This window comes from Panthera tigris, chromosome E2 (assembly GCF_018350195.1).
Source record: "Panthera tigris isolate Pti1 chromosome E2, P.tigris_Pti1_mat1.1, whole genome shotgun sequence".
Classification (NCBI taxonomy): Eukaryota; Metazoa; Chordata; class Mammalia; order Carnivora; family Felidae; genus Panthera; species Panthera tigris.
Window position 1 is genome coordinate 38,096,240 of NC_056674.1, and position 25,644 is coordinate 38,121,883.

The window sequence follows — 25,644 nt, forward strand, 5'->3', positions numbered from 1 at the left end:
TGTATTCAGAAGTTCCTAGTCAAACACAAAGAGTTAACTCAGGTCTTAGAGATCAATATTTAATTCTCCTCCTATTTTTCTTAATCACTGCTTTTGGGAAATGAGTAATATTGGCATGACTCACATCTTAATCTCCCTTATCAGGAAAATCAGCCATTGGTAGGCTTATAATTAGAATTCTACCATGATGTATCAAATTTAATAGAAGCCTATGAACAGTTCTGAGGAATAAATGTATACAGTCTTCAGTACCCATGGTATGATTTTGGAAAAAAAAAAAAAAACTTATCTACAGAAAGAACATTTGTTTAACCTGTCAACAACAAAACAAATGTAAATACCCACACACACATGCACACACACGCCACTAAGTGAAATTTTGATTGTATACATTTGATTCCATCTGACAATGAATGAACTAGTTTCCTATCGCAAATTTTATTGGATTACAGTACAAAGCACTGTTAAACATCCAATCCAAGAATTTCTTTTTCTCCAAACCAGGTTAATGACTAAAACCACAAACAAACCACAGAAAAAAAAAGGGGGGAGGGGGGAATCTACCTGCAACTGGAGACACACGACCTCAAAACAAAATGAAACAACTAAACATCTTAGGAATCAAGGTCGTAGGAAATTCAAACCCAACAAAAATGTATCCCTCTTCCAAATACTTAAGCTAGAGAAAAAGTTTGCCATGCAGATTTCTTGCACAAAATGGGAAAGAAAAGTCTGTAGGTACACACATTACACAAGTGTTTTGTATCTGAAGGGAGGCAAGTGGTGGGGGAGACGAGCCTTCACCAGAAGAGCAGTCTGTCTACATTTAAGACTGTTACAGTGGGATTAGTCATATTCCTAAAGAAACCAATAGGTAACTAAACTAACCATCTGGCCTAAAGTACTACAGCTAAGCGTGCCAACAATTCTGACAAGTCGGATGTTAAAGATCTAAAGAAGAGAAACAGATCCCGAAATGGGGATCTTAAAAGTGTAGCTTACCCGGCCAACAAGAATCGGTTCAGGTCCAGAAAACTCTTCCAGGACAAACATTTGATTCCAAACCCAGCCTCTTTTGGAGCGGTTCAAAATCCGCTGTTCACTCAGCCTACTTAGTTCCAAAGGGGATCCACTCATTACAACTTGAGACTGATTCATCGGAGCCGTGTAAATGCAAGGGGGAAGAGTAATCCATAATATTATTAATGGAGTCCAGAGATCCAAGAGCATTTCCGCTAGCCGTTCTGGCATGGTCCCACCAGTTAAGCAAATCACCACGAAAATGAGACAATTATTTTTTTTGCCTCCGGTCTGCAGCCATCCAATTCATCATGCAGTGTAGAGCGTTTACTTACAGCTCTGCCACGTGTTTCTAGCACAGGAAACAGACATCATCTAAGCCGCTTTTCTGAGACCACGATCCACTGGCATTCCTTCTCACTGAAATCGCCTGCAAACACAAGGAGAGAGAAAGAGTAAAGGTTCACTCCACCAGGTCTTCCAACAAAACTGCTGCCTTTTAGAAGCACCTAAATGAACAACAGCAGGCATTTCCCCAACTCTCCAGTTAAAAAAGTAGATCTGAGGAGTTAGAATGAGTGGGTCCTTTTATTTGTTAAGCTTTATTTAGATTTTTTTATTTGTACCTATGTTAGTTATCACAAACCGCTTAAGTAACACAAGTTCTTTCCCCTACCTACTTCCTTCCTTCCTTCCACCCATTCTTCCTCCCTCCCTCCCTCTCTTCTGATTTAAACATGGGTTCTATTTCACTCTATGTTGAGCAATATAAATAGCCTTTAATGGGTATTTTTTTTTTTAATTTACACATGAGACTGGGAAAGGAAATTTCCCATTTTACAGTCTTAGCTGCCACAAAGCATCAGAAGGGATGGTCCAATTCAGGGTGCAGAATGCTATTCTCTGCCAGGATGCTAATAATGAATGAATAAAATTAGAAGTCTCCCAGAGAGAAATTCTGTAATGTCCAGCATGTATGCTATAATCAGGCTGGTGTCAGAGCTCCCATTCTAAATGTACAGTTGAACAGGAGATTTAAATTATGAAAAGCTCCTTTGGGAATGAAATATGGTAAAAATACAATTTTCAATTGAGGAGATTCAGAAAGGGATGGGCAAAAAAAATCCCCCATTACCTGAGGTGTCAAATACATTTTTTTGCTTACCTTCAGTGTGGAAAAATGTGTTTCTTCCCTCTCAAAAAAATTATTTTTAAAGAAAGAATGTTCACTGCAGAACCCAGAGAGAAGCCTTGCTGAATTAGATTAAATGGGAAAATAATTCCTCAGGACACCATGGGGATCAGTTTGGCTCAGGGAATTCATAATGGGGTAGGGAACCTTTCACCTCTAGGTCCTTGGTCCCATTCTGGCTCAGAATGGGAAAGCAAGAAAGTCATTAACATTGGCTGGGCTAGTGAGTGGCCTTAGTGATGCCAGCTGAAATGGCAGACCCAGATTCTGCCGCAAATACAGGCTGTATCTGATCTAACAAGATGGCCAGTGGAATCACCCCACTTGTCACCTTTTGCCCGGGCTCAGCTCAATCTCCCGGACTAGGATGGTACCTCAGGTGGCCCCGCCCCATGAGTGCCTAGGGAAAGCACTGCAAACGGCAGTAGTCTGTAAATGGAAGGGAAGAAAAGCTTTCAATAGGAAACCAGCTCAGAGAAAACAGAACCCAGAACAATATCCTCTGCTTCCCCTGGAACCGCAGCACACAAAAGGAAGAGAAGCCTTTCTTTAAAGCACATTTCCATCATGACCTTCTCTTATTCCAGTGTGAGAAGCAGACCTTTGCAGGCTTCAAATTTAAAACAAGACGGAATTTAAAAGTTCTCAAGAAAAACATCCCCAAGTATTAATCTCTTTCTAAATTGCCCATCCACTGGCCTATTTAACCAACATTTAGAGCACGACCATCACACACCCTGCCCTCTCCTAGACAGGGGGCCTGAACAGTGCTAAAGGGGCACAGTAGTGTGCTACAGGGTCCGCCGTGGAGGCAGAGAAGCCTGGGTTTGAATCCCAGTTCACACCACTTGAGGTCTCTCTCATGATGCATCAGATACGTAAGTTCCTGAACTTCAGTTTTCTCTTCTGCAAAATGGCAATAAAAATAATTCCCACTTTCCTCCAGTCAGTAGGGGGTGTCAGAATCAAGATTCTGATAAAGCAGCAGGAACATGCAAAGCACTCACTAAACTGTTTTTCCTAAACCAGACTGTGAGGGTGGTGTTGACATGGTCCATCCCTTTGGGAGGCTTTGGTTAAAAAGTCAAACGAAAGAGCAGAGACTTAAGCCACATGACCTCTATGGCAGGAGTAGGTAAGGTCCAAGAGTGACACAAAGCACTCAAAAATCTTCCAGAAGGTGGGATGGGAGAAGGCAAAGGTGTTGCCGGGGAGGAAGGGCTGGACCTTATCACAAAGTAGTTGAGACCTATCCTGTCCACATAGCCTCACCCTAAATTCTTCTCGGGAAAAAGTGTATATTCTCTCCAAATTCACCTTCTATAGGACAGAACATCTCTGAATGCTCAAAACCCATGCATGCCCTTCTCTTGGCCAGAGAACTACAAAGTTCTCAAAGTGGGTTGTGATTTTCCTCCAGCATCAGCCTGTCTGGGGATTGAATTCTAGTTTAAAAAACTGCATTTACTAGTGGGGGCCAACTACCAACAATAACAACAATTATAAGAATACCTAAATGGTTTATTTTGAGGATTAGAAGAGGTAGTCTTGTTAACGCAATTAGAAAAGGCTAGAGCGTACAGTTATTTTTAAACTGTGCCAAATAACTCTGCAAGTATATTCTGGCATCTGTTCTGTTGTTGATGATTCTGGGATAAGAAAGTTTAATCCGATACTCATAATAGACACTTCCTTCATGGAAGCCATCCACTGGCAGCCAGGATGAAATGTGACATGAGCGGTACTGCACCCAAACTTACCAAAATCAGGTAAAAAGTGATAACAAACCCTGAAGTAATTGTACACCATGGCACACCTTTGTTAGTTAGAAAGGACGCATTAATAAAGGAATAGATGCATAGCCCAAAATACCACCCATTAACGCAGTATCTTAGGGCTGGATAAATCTTACTGTGTCTCACACTGTTTCATTCAAAACTGAGGCACAGAAAAGTTAAACAGCATGCCCCGAAAAATACCTCCAGTAGGGAGCAGATCATTATTTGAATCTAGGTAATCTACTTCCAAAATTCTCGTTCTTAACCACGTCTCTCGTTATATAAACACTGATGAGTGTATTCTGATGGTCAACAGGCAATCAGGTCAATGCTCTTCTCATCAGGAAGCAAAGAGTCCAATGGGTACAGACTAACAAAGATATACTTACAATATTTAGTGAAATGCAGGCTGAGAAGGGTTACAGAAATACAGAGCGACGGTATGCCACTCATCTTCACAGCATTAAAAAAAAAAAAAAAAGGCTACCTGGAGGAAGTGACATCTAAGCATGGAGAAGCAAGCAATTTCCTAACTGGGGAGGAGTTAGGGGTGAAAGGGCATTTAAGTCAGGCAATGCACAGGAACTAGACCACCGATTAATCCAGCATCTTAGGTAGTCTGCAAATCATTACTTACCAGATCATTCAATCCATGATCTGCTCTCCACCCACCAAATTCATCCTACACATGGTCTCCACAGAGTACCTGTCAAATAGGGTACCCTCTACTCTGCCAGTTCTCTGTGAAGCAAAGAGCATGTTGGATTTCTCCAAGGCTTTGAGGAATAGAAATATTTTCCATCCTACAGACAGGGTATGGGAAACATATGAGTGCTATTCCAATCTGACTCCTCATTTTTCAGAGAAAGGAGGAATGATTTGGTCAGTGGCCAATAGCTGGTGGCAGAGCTCTGGAGAGAAATTATCCTAACTCTATTGGGATGAAGGGAAACTCTCCTTCATCCACATTGGTCATTTCTACTACCCTCCCCTGCACAGAATTTCTAGCACAGTCATATACCCCTCCCTCAGGCAGCCAAATTCTTAAATTACTTGTACTATTAAATTTAAAATGTGAGTTTTTTCTAATATCTATTTTAAAATGGCAAACCAATGTTATTTGTTACAAAGAGATTAACAGTAAACACTTAGTGTTTGGGTAATATTAAATCATCAACTCATACACACATATGTGTATGTATATGGTAAATCATGACTACATACATATATATACATATTATATGTACACACACAGCTATGTATTTACATCTACTCTTCAAAATAACCCTAATGTAAATATTATCACTTTATTATCATCATTCCCATTTTATGGATAAGCAAACTGAAGCACAGTGAGACTGGTATTTTAAGTAATGTTTTATTTTCTCTTAACTAGACACTGGCAAAGCCTGAGGTCATCTGTCTCCGATAAAAAGGAAAATCAACAGTTAGAGGCAAGGATATGCTGTTAAATATTTAAGTGGCTCTCAAAAGAAAGAATCCTTGATTTATGATTTCCATAATGTAAATACTTCCACCAATTTCAAGCTCTCGCTGTGGCCACTAACAAGTTCTGGCATTTCCTGAAAATTTAACAATGGGCTCTGGTAAATGTAGTAAGTCCTCTCCACAACACCCCTGGGGGTGCTTCTCAAACCTTCATATGCATACAAATCCTCAGGAAACCTGGCCAAAATGCAGATAATAACCCAGTAAATGGAGGGTGGGGGCCTGGGACTTTGTATGGATTTGAGGAACAGAGTCTGAGAAGCCTGGGGTTGGAGCAAATAAGACCACTTCCCAACTCAGACCTTCTCCTTAAAATAACAAAGGATTTAGCAGCGTGGTGAGAAGGTCTTTTCCTCCCAGGCCCACGCAGGGCTCATCCTCACCGTGCCTACAGGAGTACATACACACATCAGACTTTGGGAATCCCTGCACTGGTGTGAATATATGAGATTTGTATGATGTCATAATACCGCCGCCCCCCCCAACACACACACACACACACACACACACACACACACACACACACACACACACTACTTTATGCAAGGCTCTGGTAAAACTGTGCCACTAACTGGAGTATTCACAGGCACAAATGTGCTATCAGGGGGTGGTGAGACTTGGCCTTCCATTCAGCGAAGTCTGCCTTAGAGAGTCTTCACTTAGAGACAAATGAGCTTCTACTGTGACAATTAGAACCATACTATTTATATTGCTTTCACCTCTGCCACAAGCAGAGGTAATGTCTCTTTGATGATTAGAAAATAGCTTTATAGGAATTCTTGAGATGCAACCAAATGTGATGTCACTGTTATCAGAATTAATAAACATCGTGAAGAGTAACTCATACACAAACTGCTTAAGTCTATGCAAGGAAGAAGAAATTGAGCAAGGTTGTAAAGCTTGGGTAAAAAATCAATTTATTTTTAGATTTTCCAACCACAGTACGTATGTCTGGCCAAGCAATCCACTTTATTATAATGCTGTTGCATTGATTTACACCCAGATAGTGAGATGAAGAGATTTTACAGTCTCTCTGGAATTCTTACAAGTAAGAAAGTCTTTAGAATTTTCCCCATAAGAAAATATCTTCTCTTGGGTAACATACTTACAATCTGACTTTTCATTCATACACATATTTTAGACACCTTTCTAATTACAGCCTGGATGTTACTCTGCTGACCCCAACATTTTATTATGGTGAACTTTTTTAAGGTGGTCAATTCTCGAGTATGTTAAGTCATTATGCAAAAATATACTCCACCATCAATTTTGTGAACAAGGTAGATTAAAGTTCTAAACAATAAGCCGCACACCAATAGGTGAAGTCTAAAATAAAAATGGGCTTTTACAGACACTTTAGGATTCAATCCAGCAGATTATTGTGGTTGACAGGAAATTATGCTTTTATTATCCACCAGGCTTAGTAGCCACAATATTTCATAGAAGCAAAAATGACACATAAGACCAGAGAATTTCTATTAAAAATGTTTCTGACCTTGAATTTAGAACCATTAGCAGGCTGCTTCAAAACAGGTAAATGCACATTGAATTCAAAGTGGTGTTTCAGAAACACAGATGGGGTATGAGATTCAGCTTGTGGCCCAGTGCAATTCACGCCAAACGCTGGATGACTGGAATGGAACAGGCACAGATATATTTGGGGTTTAGAGAGGGATGGTACTTGCATGCATCCAAATACAATTCAGGAGAGTCATCTTTCCTAAAGCCTTCAGAATTCCCTGACCAGATTCCCATCGCATAACAAGATTCTAATTTTGTTTTTGTTTTAAACACACACACACACACACACACACACACACACACACACACACACCCTATTTATCTCCCCATCAGCCACAACCCTCTAATCATCTTTCCTTGGTCTCCTACCATATCCTTAATCCAGCTATTATTCTATTCAAAAGCACGTATCTTTCGCTTATTTTGCCACCCAGAACACCTGCCAAATCCATTCTGCTGCCATTGGCACGTGACTCTTTTTCTTTAGGTTTCATGAAGTTTAATCATTATTGGTTACCTTGGCAAAAATAAATGCCTTCTCCTTTCCCAAGGAGTCAGAACTTTGTTCTACACACAGAGCACAGAAACATTTCTATTTGTTAGGGAAATTTCAGCATGGGGTGACTAGGTCTGTGACAAAGACAAGGTCAAAATAAGGCCCTTTTCTAGTGTTACAGACCCAGACCTTCATTTAGGAAAACTTTCCTGAAATCATAAGGTTAAGATATTGAAGATGAATCTATTCTGTCAGACTCTTAAGACAGAAGTGTACTGAGATCATCTCAAAAAAATGAACACAAGTTCCATGTATCCCTTGCTAATTATAGACACAGTAGTGTCAGGCAGTGATTTCTCAGGGCTCTTCTAAATACCTCCTTCTCCATTTGAAAGCCCCATCTATTGCTGTCTTTAAGTAACGTGCTGAAAATTTAATAGAAACCTAGGAGTGAAAACAATGTGTTCACCTTTTGTTGGAGGAGGTCATTGTGAAGATGTGACCACCAGTGGATCAGAGAGCTGGCGCAGGAATTTTTATCCCATCCCTATTCCTGGACCTACATTCTACCCACTGTTCTCTCACTAAGAGTCATTTCAAGGACTCAGCTTTGAGGGATTAAGATGTTGGTGAGTCCATCTGGACTAAATACGTGACTGAACCCCATGGAGGCCTCTATTTAACACCTTAAGATTCTAGTGCACAGATGCGGAGATCTCATCGTGCGACCACCTGAGAGAAAGCCTCATATCTGAGTTCCCTTGTTTATTAACACTGCCACCTACCAGTCAGGCATGTCTCACATCTTTCTTTGGCAACTCCGTGCCCTCTGTATACGGAGGCCAATTTCAAAGTTCACTCTGGGAACTCCCAAGGTTGTGAACCAAGACCCTTTAAATCACAGTAACCAATAGAAATCAATTTTATTGCCCAATTGTAGTGTAGCTGAGCTGTGAAAAGCTCCATGGCACAGTGGATGAAACATCAAGTTTGGAGTTGGAAATAGTTTGAATTACTGTTCTATCACTCATAAGGTACGGGGAGATGTATCTCAATGATGACAAATAAGGGAACTGATGCTCTGTTTCATACTCTCTAACTTGAGGGACAGTGGAAAAAAATAAGTGAATGTACATAAAACTCTATCAATGAAGCAACGATAGCTACTATTTACTGAAAATTCCATGTACTTAACAAAGACTTTTGATTGATATTTTAAAAAATTATTTTATTTCAATTTCTTGCTGTGTACCTCACTGGGGAATATCCCAGTGTTCTATTTAGAACAGGTAATAAAATAACCTTTTCCAACTCTTGTTTGTTTTTTTTTTTAAATGGCAGGAACCATGTTGGATACGAATAAAATAGCATTTTATAAATAGCTTTCCCTGCCCACAGCTAACACACAACTAATGACTTCAAATAGTTTTATTAAGCTGCTAAAGGGCAGGATTTTTAGTCCCCTCCCAAGAGCCAACCATGTCTCTTTCCATTGAAGACATAGCATTGTCCCTTCACTATTTTCTGCAGACAGGACAACACACAAGCACTAAACATCCGCAAGGGACCTATTCCCTCCCTTTGTAACCACTCAATGAAAAACATGGGCTGCTACATCCTATTGTACAATTGCACTACAGCCAAACTTTAACTACTCGATGACAAACATTTCATTGGCCGGGTACTGCTACCATTTCATCATCATCTACCTTCCTATGAGAATGGTCAAAGTGAGGAGTCCCCACTAACTCAGAAATGAGGCCAAAATGATCTCTCAACACTACTCAGAAGGCTGCTGAGAGAAGATAATGCTACGAGATTGTCAGGTAGTATCTTCTTTCAAAAGTATTCAACAACTGGTTTCCATTCATTTCAGCACTACTGGTGATAGCTGAAAATTACAAGCTCTCGCTTCTTGCTTAAGTCATGCGGAAATGGTTAAAATCAGTTATACCACATAACCAAGGCTACAGAGTCTGTAATACTAAAACTGAAATGCAGCCAAGTATCCCAGCATATTAAGTCAAGATTCTGCCAATTAGATTATACTGTGTAGTAACCATCCTTACAAGTGCACCTTACTGTCATTCTTTCATGTTTCAAAGACTTTATAGCTTAAAAACCACCAACTGACACGGTTACCATGAACTACGAACACAGTTGATAGATGGGTAGACAGATAACAAGCAATCATTTGACAAAAGTAATACTGAGATACAACAGAATACATAGGTCATGACAATTAAAGTATTTATATGAGTTCTAAAATCAGTACTATCTTCACCGACTATATTTGAGTCAAACTCAGACAAACACAAATATGCCCTACCACTTTAATAAAAATAAGTATAAATTAATGGTGTTTCATTTTTGAGCACCCCCAGTAGGAAGATGGAAATACTTCAACACAGAAAATTAAATTGTTTGTCAAGCTGAAACAGCAATAGAGAAATAAAGAATGGAATGTGTCCTTGTAATTTTTATAACAAGTTCAGAAGATGAGGTTGCATGTATAAGAAAAGTATTCCCTTAAGATATTCATATCACTCCCTCACCTACTTATTTCATGTTATTTGTATCACATCGGAAATCAAATAGTCATATTTTATGCATTAATCTATCTAGAAAGAAACAATGCATGGAAAATGTTATCGGTAATAGAACATGAAGGTACTGTAACATTTTCACTTAATGACATACATAGAATACAACTCCACTTAATATTCCTTTGCAGTATATTCAACATGCTTAAAATGTAAATAAATCTATTCACAGAAATACCTTATCATGGCAAACACAGTATTTTTTTCCATTGTGTTCATGTGAGTGCCAAGTATCCTGCTGATTAACGCAATATAGAAGAGTATAGAATGGTCTTCTAAGACGTTCTGACTTGCAATTCACATAAGGTTAATATGAACTGTTCCATTCAAATACAAAATATACTAAAGAGAAGCAAAGGAGGGAGGGGAAGGAAGGAGCAAAAGAGGGAAAGTTCTTCCCTTCATTATTTTATACATTCCCCCACCAAGGGAAAGGTATGGACACTGAGTTACACATGCAACCCTTCAGAATTTAGTGTGTTTTCCCCAATAAAACACTACTTTGCATCCCATGTAGGTTAGCAGCATTCTTGATATAAGTCTGGTCTTGATTTTCCAAGTGAGGTTTATAATCATAATACTGGATTTTGGGTAGGATTATATCCCACCCCATCCTTTACTGAGAATCTCCTAGTAAAGGAAGAGAGGGCAGTCTTTGTTCATTGTCGATGCATTAAATAAATGTTTGCAGAGCACTAACTCTGTGCTTGCCCTCAACTAACCATCATTTCAACATTTGCAACTGTCTTTGGCAGAGAGAATAGGAAAGGAAAGTTTGAAGGTTCTAAGTACAAGTGTTATTCTTTTATGATGTTTTCTAAAGAAAGACAGAAAACCGCATCTATTTCAACTATTAATATAACTTAAAAACAAGACTTCTAAAGGCAAGAAGGTAGATGATATTTATCATAAGGAAAAGCATATGACATTTAAAACTTGGGAAATAAAAGCTTGGGACATGATAGAAAAAGGAAACAGTATTGGCCCTGGTGCTTTGCCATGAAGTAACTCTGGAGACTTAGCTAGAGGCAGCATATGGGAGCAGCAGCTGAATGGCATCCCTTGAACTTATTTCCTTTCTGACCTTTCGAAGTTGCCAGGTTCAACTAATTTTCTCCTCATGGTTATATCTGAAGCATGTTCCAGAGGCAAGAACCAACGGTTCAGCAGAAATAGATTGCTCATCACAACTTTCTATGGGAATTAAATGAGAAAAGCCTAATCGCTCTTTGGTTAATTAAGCCCCACTAATTCAGATGACAGCCTTATTCCATCAAAATAATATTTTATTTCACAAATACACATCTGTGGGATTCTGGAGGAAAAAAAAATTCCAGCACTGCAAAAAGATATTAAAAAAAAAAAAAGACTGGTCAATATACAAATTCAGGAAGCCAGGGTGGGGGGTGCAAATCAAACCATCCAAGGCAGATGAAATGGCAAAGGGAACATGATAAAAATCCTCATACTTGAACCAATACATAAGTTAGTTATCTGGGCACATTTTGAAGTTTTCTACAAGTAAATTTTGTGTATGTGTGTACCACACCTAATACAGAGCAGCCAGGACCGGCCAGGGTTGAATTCTTACACTCTGCAGGTGGTGTTTAATACACCAAAGTTAGGAGCCTTTTCCTAAACTAAAAAGCAAAATATGATCATTTCAGCTGTGAGTGCAACAATGCTGATAACAACGGGGGAAGAAAACTTCATCTTTTTCCTCTTCTCCAAGTAACTTTTTAGGCAATATAAAATGACTGACACCACTATCCACAGCATCACTGAGCACGCTACTTCCAAAACAAAGTCTTGAGACTTTAGACTCCATCTATAATTAAAAGGCTACTCTGATCATGCTTGCTCCTTGATTTGTCAAACACAAAACTTGGCTGATAAACCAGAAAAGTGTGATTGGAAATATAAATTGAATATCATTTTACCCCTGAAAAGCTTCTGGCTTTGCATGGAAATTTTGCTCAGATTGGAATGTTGATAAAGCTGTGAGGTGTGCCACCTTGAGTAGAAAAATAAAGATTTTTTTTTTCTTAAAGCATTAATTTACTTATAATATGGTTTTCTGGACAGTTGCTAAGTATGGATTCTAACTTCTGGATGATTGTGCCTTTCTCCTCACTAATGAACAATGAAAGGAAACTGGAAAGCAAAACCTTGAAGTACAACTTCTTGAATAGAATCATTATACCCTGATTCTTTGGAGTTCCCATGCTTTGCTCCAAAATCTGATGCTCCCGGCTAACCAGCATCCTAAGACCTTAAATCTGTGCACAGTGTACACGGAAATGTTGTATCACGAATAAGCTCATACAACAGCCTTTACAAATGCCTTCTCACGTGGTCTATTCCAGCCTGCTGAGCATGTTTTATGGGCTGTTTGTTTTTACATTGAGCATACCACCATTGGCTACTTAAGTGTGTTCAGTGCTAAACTAAGGGGCTGCCTTAGATGAATTCGGTCTGGACCAGAGTTCTACACAATACCCAAAGAAAGTTATTTTCAGGTTAAAGACCTCCTCTCCTTTAGAGAGAATATTCTTTAGAGCAGCAAATGCTGCTGCTATTCTAGGGAAGGCTGCTATAAAATTGCTCTTCAGTGAAATTCAGAGCACCTTCAAGAACTCAAAAATGCATCCTGCACAGCAAAAATGCAGCCAAAAAATGTTGAGTCTTGCATGTAGAGATTTACCTATCAAGAATCTCGAGAGTTTTGGGAATCTGGGGATTTTAAAGCCGAAGTGATTCTTAACAGTAATAATAACTAGAAATACAAGATCTAGGTTGCAGGGGAGAAAGATTCAAAGTTTAAGTGACAGCATTACAGCACAAATTTTGGCGAACGTTAGCCAGCATCTCTAAAATATATAGCCCATTCGTGATGGACATGGGATACCTTGACACTCATCTGGGTGGCAAGGGGAACAAACAATGAGGAAGACGAAATGCCACTCAATAGCCCTGAATGAAGCAATCCCAGAGTTGCTGGGAAAGCTCTTCTCTGTTTTCGGAGATTTTTCTCAACTCCAAGCCCTCTTCAGAGTCCAGGGGAAAAAAAAAAAAAAAAAAAATCTATCAAAGGGGATGGTTTAAAATGCTGCAACTGCTCCAGCATGAAATGAGTATGTGATGGGGAGCTTCCAATCTGCTAAAGAATTATAGAATATTATTAGTGTTATTATTTAATAAGAGGGTTAATCCTTGAATTTCTTTCAGCCACAGAGCTCAGGGAAGTGGAAAACATGTCTGGACAGGATGATTATGGGGAACTCCCTTTGAGGGGAGAAAAATGCAGCCCTTAGAGAACATCCTTCAAAGGTATCAGGCCTGTCTGTAAAAGAATCTCTCTCTCCCTCGCTCTTTGTTACACACACACCCAGATAAAATCCCTGCAAAACTGGACACAGCTGATGAAAGGCAACAGCCGGGCAGAAATTTCAGTTGTGTTTAGCCTAAAAGACGGGGCTCATTTTGCATGCAGTCAAGTACAGCGGCGAGGTTGAATGGATGGAAAATCCCACTCTCGAATCTTACATAAATATCTCTTTCCCACATAGTTTTCCAGTTGAAAAGCTCCCATAATGAAGCAGAGGTGACAGCCCAGGGAGCGTTGTTAACCATTGAGACGGCTGTCAGGAGAACTGTAGGGCGGACAGGCGCTTCACAACCGCCCCAACCCACCCGGGTCCCTCCTACCCGCTCCGCAATGGTACCCGACCCGAGAGGGCAGTGCTGGCGTACCTTCTCCGAAGCCCCCTCCTTCCCATTGTCAGCCCGCAAGCTGCGTGAAGCCAGGTGAAACCCAGCAGCCGGCTGATCTGATTAGCAGCTTCGGTGCGCTAAGGCATTGTCGGATCATGCCTCTTGAAGAGGAAACTCTTGTGGAATCTTCAGGAAAGGGTGGTAAAGTTGCAAGGACCTTTCCTGCCTCCCGCTGCCTCGGTTACAAGCCCCGTTCTCTAACTGGAGCTGAAGTGAGCAGCTGACAGCCTGATTTGCCATGACGGACTGATGCTGTGCGTTCGCAACAATAAACAATTCATGTTGTTTGATTTCCAAGATTTAGCAACCCAAGCAAACAGCTGCCATCTCCACTCGCGGAGGCCAACGGGGCTGGCCCTTGACGAGCGGCCGGCTCAGTGCCCGCGGGGAAGGGTCAACGGTAACAAAACTTTGAGGTTCCTGCCACATTGTGTGGGGAGAGCTTTGGTCTGGGAGAGAAGGGAAGCGGAGAGAACTGCGGATACCTGTTGGCATCAGCAGGTGTTCGGTGTCCCCCAGCCCAGGCTGGAACCCGGTAGGAGGGGAGGAGGTCCCTTACGAACCTGTTACGCGCTGGCAGAAGCCAGGCGAGAGCCCTCTAGGCCAGCGAGCAAGGCGGCCCGCCCCCCGAGTGTCGGCGGATGGGGAGCAGGGAGAAGGCACAAAGCGCAGCCGCCTGCCCTGCCGGGCGATGGGGAGAGGGTTCGGAGTCCTCGGCTCGGGGGGCCTCTGTGAGCGTGGGCTCGCCAAGGACAGTGCCTCTGGGCGTCCTGCCGGGGTTCGGTACAGGGGCTTGGCCGCTGCAGAGCCGCGGGGCGGCCCGAGAGCCAGCAAGTTTGCAGCGGGCACCACGCCTCGTAGGCTGGAGCAGCCACTTGTAGGAAAGCCCTGCGCCGGGGCGGGGGGCTCTCCGCTGCTGGGTCGCGGCCCGCGGCCCCAAGGCAGGGGTCTCCCTCCCTGTCCCCAGGGTGGGTGGGGGGAAGGTGCAGCAAAGGGGCAGCCCCGGTCCCTGCGCCTTCTTTCCTCTCGGGCTCGCACCCTCCTCACCCCCGCCGCGGGTGTTGCCCATTCTCCGCACGGACCCCGCAGTGAAGGCGCGCGGCTGCAGCGTCGCCTGCCTGCCGGCCTGGCGAGGCGGCGAAATCGCCAGGCGACCGCGGAGATGGAGACTGGCAGGAAGACTAAAGGGGCACAGGCTGCTTGCTACTCCCCAGGACCTACTGTCACAACAGTTTGCCAAATCGTCAGAGCCCTGAGGTGGCCCCGTCGGCTGTGCGCATCATGAAAGACGCAGCTCAGCCCCAAGCCTGGGCTAGGAACCCGCGTCCACCATCTGCGGGGGAGGGGGGGGGGAGGAGACGCGCAAGGTGTCCGAAGGGGGATAGGGATTCTTAAAGGAAACGGTCCTTTCGGGGTCCTCGGGGCTTGGAGGGAAAAGGGGACAGGGGGAGAGCACTTACTCTTGACGAGCTCGGCGCTGGCGAATTTCAAGCTTCCTGGTTCACACACGGCTGCAGGGACTCTGGGTCGGCTCCCGAGGGCGGCGAGCACCGAGAGGTTCCCGCGCGCAGGGCAGGCGCCTCCGGATTCCGTTCATGCCTCTCGGAGCTGCGGGGCTCGCCGTGGAGACGCGGGGCGGGCGCGCCGAGTCCGGGTGTCCGCAGCCCAAAGTGCAGCGAGCGGGCGGGTGCGCGGGACCGTCCGTGCCCAGACCGGCGCCGGCGGAGGGGACTCGGGGAAGCAAGGAGATTCCGAATAAATCCACGAATTCCGGGCTGAGCGCTCCGGCGTGCGAGCCCGCCTGCCTGCCAAATGTAACTGTGAAGTGATGTGGAAAAGTGAGCCGGGTGCCTCCCCTGACGGATCTCATTGGGCAGAGCGCAGAGGCAGGTCTACCACTTGGAAATTCATGTAAGCAGTCCCCCTCCCCGCCCCCTCCCTGCCTTCCCCCTCGGCTGTCGCTCGCTCGCTCGCTCTTCCCAGCTCCAAGTGGGCGCCCAACTTTTCGCTCCTGGCTCCCGAGCACCCCCCGCGCGTCTCCGCAGCCAGAGCCCCGGCTGAAGATGCGCCCTTCCGTGCGGAGCACGCAGCCCGCGGAAGGCCAGCCTCCCGGAGAAGGGGGCCGGCGGAGGATCAAGGCAGGCGGAGGCGGTCCCCGCGAGCTTCCTCGGTCGGCTCTCACCTGCGCCCTGGGGCCAGCGTGGTCTTGAAAAGCGTCTCAACGACCCACAGCTGTTCTCCGTGGGCGGAAGAGGACGCGGCAGGGCCGAGGGGTGCGCGTGGGCGGCTTACCTCGCAATTCCGAGAGCCTCTTGCGGACAGAGTGGGGTGCTTGTCAGACCGCTACCTACGACTCAGAAGCTACAGCTCGGAGGCAGGCGGTGTGTTGCGGTCTTGTGGGTGGAGCACATTCCTAGCACCCCCCTGCCTCTACTCCTTCAGGGAGATGGGATCGGGGCGGGCACCGGGGCAGCCGGCAGGGGCGCGCAGTAAGTAGGCACGAAAAGAACAGCAGAACTTGCGTGGGAAACCCAGGGGGAGATTGCCCTGTCTTGTCAGTGTCCCTTGGCCTCCAGATCTACTCGCAGACACCATTTTTGCAGCTCCTTTACCTCCGCCAAGAGATGCCCTGGCTGTGGCCCGTTCAGCTGCTCTGATGGACGCCATGCAGGTCCTGAGAAACGTGCCCCCCCCCCCCCGCCCTGGGGTAGAGCCAGTACAGATAAATTAAGAGGTCCAGGCTTGTTTTCTTCTCACTTCCAAGGCTAACACAGAAATATTGAGCCACCGTGATCATCTTTTGATACAATCAGTGAAACGTTAGATGCACTAAGCATTACTTTTTTGTTTAACTTCCCTCCACAGGCCACCCTGATTTGGTCCATGCCCTGTGCACCAGAGGGGAGTTCTCAGGAAGGGTTTTACCATCTGGGGGGGGCGGGGGGCACAGCCGAAACAGAAGGGGGAAAGGGCGCAGACAACCAGACACAAGGTCTGTAGAGCTTGTACTGACTGTCGCAAATTAATGAGACACAGTGAGCAGAATGAGAAAATAGGCACAATATGCTTGTAATGTTTTATGCAGATTTGATATTTGTGTGTGTGTGTGTGTCCCATTATGAAATGTTTAAAAGAATACAGCCTATAGGTATAATATCTGTTGCACATTCTAGCTTCTTACGGGCAAAAAACTTAGTGAATTATTTCAGACACGGAGAGGTGAGGAGAACCAGGAGCTATCTTCCCTCCACCCCCACCCACCCCCAAACACACACACACACACACACACACACACACACACACACACGACAGTACATAGTAACTGTTCCTTCTTTTCTCAGACTGTGTAAGCTTGCAGGGTATTCAGGAGTTGGCTAATTCTATCTAGGAAAAAGGAACAGAAGTCATACCTCAATCAAATCATAACTCCTGCTAGACCAGGAAGTAAGTCCCAAGTGGACAAAGAAATACATGATATTTGTGTTGTGCTTAATTTTCAGACATTCATTTTCAGTTTGATCACATGGTCTGCTCCTTTCCTGGGGGGTACTTTTCTTAAATCTATGAGAACCACAGAAAAAGTTTTGTGTTACTGAAGGCTGCGAATCATCACAAGTAACAAACTCATCTCAAAAGAAAGCCAGAATGGTAGAATTAGAAAACATCCCCAAATCTCATTTTCTTAAAGGAAAGCAACAACAGCAACTCTTTTGACAAAGGGAAGAGAGTCAGGATCCAATGGCTTTGGATCCCATGGTTAGGATGCGTTGTTTTGACTCACCTCTACATGTACTCTCAGAGCAGTTACATGCATTGTCTTCATTGAATTTTGGCAACTAGATTTCAAGGTAGCCCTCTCTCCATGTGCTAATCTCTGCTCAAAGCACTGCAGTAGGAATTTCCTACTAATTTTCTCCTAATTCTTAGGAGAGGTCTGGGTGATTAAGCAGTGTGAAAGAGGATTAGGATAATGTTAAAAAGCCCTATAAGGATATTTCTAAAATAATCAGGGTTGCTGAAAGACAAGGCATTTGCCTCTTTAACAATTCCACCCACACTTAATAGGATGCAGTGTAATGTCACAATGGTGAGAGCCTAACTCCTTAAGAAAGTGTTTTCTTTTCAACATCCTCTCCAGGGTTACAGCCTTCCAGCTTCCAGTCCACAGGAAGAGGACTGTGCTACATGGGCTTTTCAGAATGGCGACTGAAATTGCCTGTGTGGTGGTGCCTGGCAGGGGAGGAAGGGTGAGGGATTATCTGATAGGGCTGAAGTATAATCAGAAAAGAGCTGGGGGGTGGGGAGATGCCTTCAAAATAACCTTGGCTGACTGAGTTGCAGACTGGGATGAGGCAGGGTGTCTCCAGCCTGGGTTTCTGTGACAGGCAGAGGAGGACTCTACTGCAGTTGAATGACATGGAAAGAAACTCTATGTTTCTTTTTCACTACAGGTAGATCTTGTGCTGTAATTTGGACTAAAGAAGAAACTAAACCAAGTGACTGGTTAGTTGGATAGTGAAGAACCCTCTGGCTTATAGGAAGCAGAGCCCTGGCAGGAGGTGGGAGAGATAGGGACACTCCACTTTGTCCCACTGGAGCAGGAAATGGCAGAATGGAACATAGCTACTATTTGCTGCATCAAAATGTAAACTTTTCTTCTTCTCATTCTCCGGTACACAATTAAAAACTAAAATAATATAAAAACAAACACTAAAAAACATGTGTTTACCACAGTATAATGGTGAGAACTTTCAGGTTTCTTCGCTTGCTTTTAAATTTAGATCAATTAATGAATTTGTGGACTTTCTCCTAAAGGAGGGGTTGAGAAGTGTGGATTCGGTGAATGAAAATATTTCACGATGTAATTCCTGCCCAGGGTATTTTATTTTATTTTATTTTATTTCATTTTTTATTAATTTTTTAAGATTTTATTTTTAAGTAATCACTACACCCAACATGGGGCTCAAATTTACAACCCCAAGATCAAGAGTCTCATACTCCACTGACTGAGCCAGCCAGGTGCCCCCTGCCTGGGATATTTTAAACATAATATTTTAAGTAAAAACTTTAAGACTCTGAAATATGAAGAAGGCCAAAACGTAAGTGTAATACCAATTAACATATAATACTTTCCAGGAATGCAGAGTACTTTTCCCAGATTTCATGTTATGAAATCGTGATGCAGAAATCTCAAAACTACCATGTCCTTTTTTTGAGGGGGTGGGGGTTGTAATAAGTAATATATAACAACTGTAGCATTAGGCAGAAGAGACTTTGAAATTTGATTGAATTTCCGATATTGGAGCATATATCATGAGAAGGCAAAAAATTAGGAAGGCATTTTAAGAAGTTTGCAAATGTTAGGTACATTTAGGAAAGATTTCTTTAAGAGTTTGTTTTAAATCATCCTCTTTATTACAGTCATGAAAAGATGTAATGGGTGCTCAAATGGAGTGAATGTGAGCAATTAGTGTGGTTCTCACACCGATCTCTGGTCCAGATCCTGCTTCCCCATCCCAGGAGGCTTGTTAGAAATGCAAATTCTCAGACCTTGAATCTGGGTGGGGCTTAGCAACCTGGGTTTTAGCAAATGCTCCAAGGGACTGTGTTGCTTGCTATATTTTGAGAACCACTGCCTTAGGCTATTCTTTTCTCAGGTGATATATATAAAGATGAGAAGAATAAAAATAAAGCAGTGCATTGTATGAATACTTATTGTTTTTGTCCTGGGATGTTCTAGGGCAGACTATTATCTTAACAAATAAGGTAAAATAAAAAGAAAAGTGTATGCACACTAAATAATGGAATTACTTCACCAATGTTTATTACAGGTTTTGAAAAACTAGACTGATTTCTTTAGAAGTGGTGATGGGTTCTTGGCGTAAAATCATCATTGAGCTTGTTATTCAGACTTGTGATGGTTACGTTTCTTGGCTGCTGGTTTTAGCTGTCCCTGAAATTAGGCCTGGATCTCTTAATATTGACTGTAATTACTAATCTTGAGCTTGCCATTATATTTTCAGTAAATGGAGGTGTAAACACTTTCTGAAAACCACATCTGTGCTGAGAGCGTTTTGGAGAAGGTTTTCAAAATGGCATTATCTCCTATCTTCCCAGGTGCTAGAAAAGAGATAAGCTCCAATTCAGCTTCTACACAGAAACTGGGGGTGAGGGGCCAGTTAGATAGATTTAAGGGGACTGGTACAAAGCTATCAAATAAGCCAGCCCGGATTTTGTAGATGATACACTTAGCATTTTTGGTTTGGTTTGATTGTGTTGTGTTTTTATTTTTGTTTTCTGGAACAGAGTGGCCACTGGATTAAGATGCCAGACCCCTCTTGTTAACGTGGAAGCCACGAAGGGGCGGAGGGTGGGGGGGGGGGGGATTCACATTGTGTTTTTAAAAAAGAAGAAGAAAGAAAAGAAAAGGAAAAGAACCCCCCCCCCCACACACACACGCATGAGGTAAAATTAGTTTGGTATATCAGATTGTATTTGGTATTAAAATATAATAGTTAAATTTAATCTTAAGACTGGTTTAGATCACTGTCATCTGCAATGTGCACACTAACACTAACGTATCACTACACATGTATGGGGGGTTCAGTAGTAGGGGGTGGGACAGCACATCAGCATCTCTTATTATGCCTAAAATGGAGCCTATAGTTCTGATTAGTTGTTATCAAGTTGGGTATTGGAAGAATGTTATATTTACATTCGACAAAGGTTCCAAGAAGTTGAAAGGAAATTGCGTTTCCGAGAATCTGAACGCAGTTTCCTTATTAGTCCAAGCTGCATAGTGCTATCGAAGGGTTTTTTGTTTGTTCGTTCATCAGAGCTCGGCTGCCATGTAGAAAACAGAAAGCAGTGCTTTTAGGTTGCCGGCTCCTGTTTGCAAAGGCAACTGGTCCTGTCGGAGAGACGTCAAGACTTTTTTCCTTCTACCTCAAGTGCCCTCTAGCGTGCGATATCTGTGCAGGTTGCTATGTAGAAGGAGGTGGAAAGAAAAAAGAAAAAGAAATATCCTACCAATTGCTTCCCTAATTCCTGAATTGCCCTGCTTTTCCTTTTCTCCTTCCTCCAAGGGGTCATTTCTACCAAAGTGTTTGGCAAAACAAAAAAGGTGCTGTTGCTTTTGCGTGAAAAACAAATCACTCATTTACTAAACTGGGAAACAAATGCTAATCCTTTCTCAGGGGTCTCTTTTGAACATTCATCATAATTTTCCAGAAGTTTCACACACTGTAGTAATCAGGCAAATAAAAGAAGGTAAGTTGCTCCCTAGGAAGAAATTCCGTTTTGTTCCTAACTCACTGCAGCCCAGCTATAAGACATGTGATGCAAATTGATTAACCTCTCTGTGGGTTTTCGGTTTGTGTCTCCATAAAAGTGCATAATACTTCTTTCTTGCCTCAGGGGGGTGGTATGAGGCCTAATTGAGGTTTATAAAACAATTTCAGGTCCTCAGATACAATTTGATATACAGTTGAACCCGCCTTTCATCTCCCATCTACTAACAGGGTTTCAAATTCTCTTTGGTCTCCAGAGGGAAACTGTGATCAGGATCTGTATTTTCATAAACATGTCGTTAAAACAACTCTATTGTAAATAGTGGATTTGCTCAAGAGACTTGGAATGGTAGGAAATGGGAAAGAATATCTGGGGAAGAAATATGTACTTGCTTTTGCAAACATGCCTGCGTGTGAATAAATACAGCTAACTGGTAAGGCGAAATTCCTTCAAGACGTACATTTGGGTGTATCTCCCTAAATTTGAAAATAAGCTAACAAGAACAGAAGGTAATTTTACTCACCCAAACACCACCCACTAAACAGTCTCTGAGAGAGAAGATACCTGTAAACAAACTTCTCCTTTGGCATCCATTCAGAGGGTAGAATATCTAAACACCTGTTATGTAACTCAGAGATGCATTTTTTAATAATATTATTATGCAGCATTGTGTTTTACCATTCCCCTTAAAACGATGATACTTTAAAAAGTAATTAAAGAGGGAGGCAAGATAACATCATAACATGCCCATTCATTTCTTTACAGTCAATGTCTGTTTTATTATTAAGGCACTAAGAATGGAAAGGGCATGGTTGGTATCCTTTAAAGTATGGGGAAACTGAGGCTCAGAAAGTTAAATGATTTCCTTAAGGTTACACAATGAGTTAAAGAGCACAATTTCAACCTAGGGTTTTCAACATTAAATACAGTTGAGTACTACCTCTCAGCATTAAAATACTAATAAGTAACTATCATCACCTACTTTTAAATAATGTATTACCTCTTTATGGCAGGGACCCACACATTGCAATACAAGATGAACTAAACATTATGTGTTCCCAAACCAAATCGGAATCTTTAATTGCATGTGGTTTTGTAAATATAGATCCCAGATTCCATGGTTAACCAACTAAATCAGGCTTTCCAAGGAGAATGTGTATTGTTTTTAAGTTTTATTCATTTAAGTAATCTCTATGCTCAACATAGGGCTCAACCTTACCACCCTGAGATCGAGAGCTGTACGATCTGAGCAAGCCCAAGCCCAGCGCCCCAAGAATGTGTATTTTTTGAAAGCTAATAAGGCGATTATGATTCAGCATAACAAACACCATTCTGAAGACCATTTGGAAAATAATGAAACCAAATGGCCTCCAAGGTGATGCTTACTCCTCAGTACTGGAGTCCACGGTTCAGGCACTCTTCTATTACTATTTAGATTTGTATAGCCCTTCATATATTTCCAAAAACAGCAGCTCTTTTATTTGATCCTTGCAACAATAATCTTATGAGGGGAGAAGATATATTATTTCCTCAGTTTTATAGAGTTAACATGTTATCAGAACCAAAAGGGCCCTTTAGAGACTATCTAGTTCAAGTTATTCATTTTATAGGAAAAGAATGGGATAAGGCTTTTGACTTCTGAGCCTAAGGTTATATAACTCATTCTTGGGGGAGGGAACCCCACAAGATGCTAAGTCCTTGGTCATCAGGTCATAAGTCCTTGGTCATATGTCAGCTTGTCACTTATCTCTGTAAATATGGCCCAAGCAAAAACCATTAAGCTAACACTCAATAATCTTCAAGATATGAAGTTAGAAGACTGGGGAAAAAAATAGTTCAGGCACTTAGATCTAAATTAATGTAGTCCAGTAAAGTATTTTCATTTTCTGGTGAGATTACATTTACTCCCTTCACCTAGTATCTGCTCAGTCTAATAATGTGTCTTGTCTTGGTTGAATTATTTTAGTATCCTGGAGTTAAGCTCACTGATGCAGCCCCAGAGGCTCCTTCAAAGAAAAATTTGTGTGATGCAGATTTTTGGAGTAAGGATTGTTGGGGAATCAGAGAAAAACATCAACATAAGAAAAAAAATACATAAATGTGCTCTCATACATTCTGATGTATCCTCACAAAGTAACAACTCATTTCAAATGCAGGTGTACAAGACTGTTGCATTCTCCCAAAGCAGAGACAACAAATGCACATGACTTGCCAAAATGAAGGAGCCTATTAAATTTTTAGTCATTCTTTTTTTTTTTAAATATAATGATATTCTGTCTTCCCCCAAACTATCTCATTGTGCCTGAGCACAGAACACCTTTATTTTTCACTGGGTTGTTTTCTCCTCCAAAATTACATAATGCATATAATCACTTTTCAGGAAGAGAAAGTGATAATAAATGGTATTAGGAGTTGTGGTAAGTGTTCTTACATTGAGTGTTTAAAATCTTGCTGGTCACTCTAGGGATTGATGGACATATGTTGTGTCATTTACTCTCTACAATAACCTCCTAGTTTTTCAGATGATGAAAATGTGAAGGGAAATGTATTTTACTTCTCTAAATCCCAAGTGGCCTTGCTCATCTTTCCACTATCCTTTTATAGCACAATCTATTTGTCCTGTATGCACCAGCTAAACTAATTCTTTTTCCTTTGAAAATGCTAACTCCCTTACTCCGGAGTTTGGAGGCATGAGGCCTGCAAGAAAGAGCCAGACATTTGGAGTCCTACGTCTCGTTTCAAAGGCTGGCTGAACACACTACTGGTTCTGTAAATTAGACCAGCTAACTGGTTAACTAGTTAGATAACCACTCTGAGGCTCTTGGGCCTCTGTGCATAAGCCTTTTTATGCTTTATGAAATGTTTAACTCATAGCGTCGTTCCATTAAAGGATGCAATGAAAGAAAAAAAAAAGGTATCTAGTTTTCAGTATATATGTTAGTTTCCTCTCAAGCAAACCTATCAACACCTACCTAAAAAAGATCAGATGGCCAGAAAACAGATCCTTCCAAGCTCCCTACAGTGAGGCTACTCCTCTTAATTGTAAAATTCTGTCTTGTGGCTACACAGGGCATTCAGTCAGACCTCAATCAGCCCTTTAACTAGTACCATCCGCTGTTCTCCAACACATTCTCAGCTCCAGACAAACCAGCCTTTCATCTTCAAATCATTTTTTAAACAGTTTATACCTTGTTCATTTAATTGCATTCCTTCTTGAAAATTAAAATTTGGGGTTTTTTTTTGTTGTTGTTTTTTCTTATTTCACTAGGCCTTCCAAACCCCCTCCTACTTTTGTTAAGAAGAGTTGAAAGGCTGCTGATGTTTGAAAGAGGCCCACTTCAATCTCATGATCTGGTAAAGAAATATGGATGGATATTTTGCATTTGATGACCTAAAGGAGAAATAATGGGATCTTGAGGCAAGAAAGGGCCCATGCTGTAATGGAAGGAGGGCTCTCCTAAATCTCTAGTGAAACAAGGTCAGTTTCTAATCAGGGAGGTGTTGAAATTTACAGACAGGTAAAATGACAGCCCACTAGGCTTCATACCAGTGTTCAGACATTTTGTAGTTGAGTCCTTGGCCACATGAGGACTTCAGAGGAGAAGCACCCTGCAAACAGTGGGCCACGCCCATACCCATTTCTTCATGGCTGAACTCTGCTGGGGATTCTTCCTCAATCCAATTATCCGGAAGCCATGTACCTTAGAGACTAGAGCCTGAAGATCCTGATACATGGGAAGGTCTCAGGTAAGAGATCTGGACTCAAAAATGTCCGGGTCAGCCTAAGACAGTGTAGTTCCTTGGGGAACTTGCCTAGAACCTGAATTTGCATAGCGAGAGCACTGTTCCTACATACATTGTATGTCTATTTGGAGATGCGTTCTTGTGGTGCTGCCACTAATTACAAGAGAGTTCAAGCTCCTCAGAGACACTCCTTGGATTTGCCACTAGGCTGGGCACCATACTCTGGGGATGCGGTTGGGATCGGCCTGTTGAACAGACCCTAAGCGTAGAGAGATGGCTTTCTTCCTCTCTTAGGATACTTTTCAATAAGTACTGGCCATCTTTTCTTTCTAGATGGCTCACAGATAGGAATTCTAGTCTTAAGTCTTCACTCATGTGCCCATTTATATACCTTTGTTCTTCCTGGCCCACACTCTCCTATCATTTTATGTTCATTTGTCTGGCCCCCTCACCAGATTAATTCTGAGCTCCTTCAAAGCAGAGACTCCACTATTCGTATCCGTGTATCCAAACCTAGCTCAAAGCCTGACACATAGTCAGTGTTCAGGTACTGTGTTATTTGAGATAACGAATAAAGGAATATGACTGCAAAGATAACTAAGGTATTATTGTCAACAGTTAGCTAGAAATAGACCCAGATTTGGAGTTAGAAAAATCAGATGGCTCAGCAGATTGGTGTGTGGGACTCAACAAGGATAACAGATTTCACTGGAAAAG

At 42.3% G+C, this 25,644-nt stretch overlaps 1 protein-coding gene across 3 annotated transcripts in view; it reads right to left on the reverse strand.

Annotated features, from left to right (window-relative positions):
- The window catches only part of CDH8 (cadherin 8), a 518,426-nt gene that overhangs the window by 343,697 nt on the left and 149,085 nt on the right, over positions 1 to 25,644 (reverse strand). The window contains exons 1-2 of one of the 3 annotated variants that reach the window (XM_042970109.1): positions 15,354 to 15,432; positions 1,003 to 1,450 (exon numbers count right to left, since the gene is read on the reverse strand). In XM_042970109.1, the coding sequence (XP_042826043.1) occupies positions 1,003 to 1,251 (249 nt within the window). In that variant the 5' untranslated portion in view covers positions 1,252 to 1,450; positions 15,354 to 15,432. Of the gene's footprint in view, positions 1 to 1,002; positions 1,451 to 6,994; positions 7,067 to 15,353; positions 15,433 to 25,644 lie in introns of those variants that run through there. The other 2 variants (XM_015541187.2, XM_042970108.1) reach the window with 2 other exon arrangements.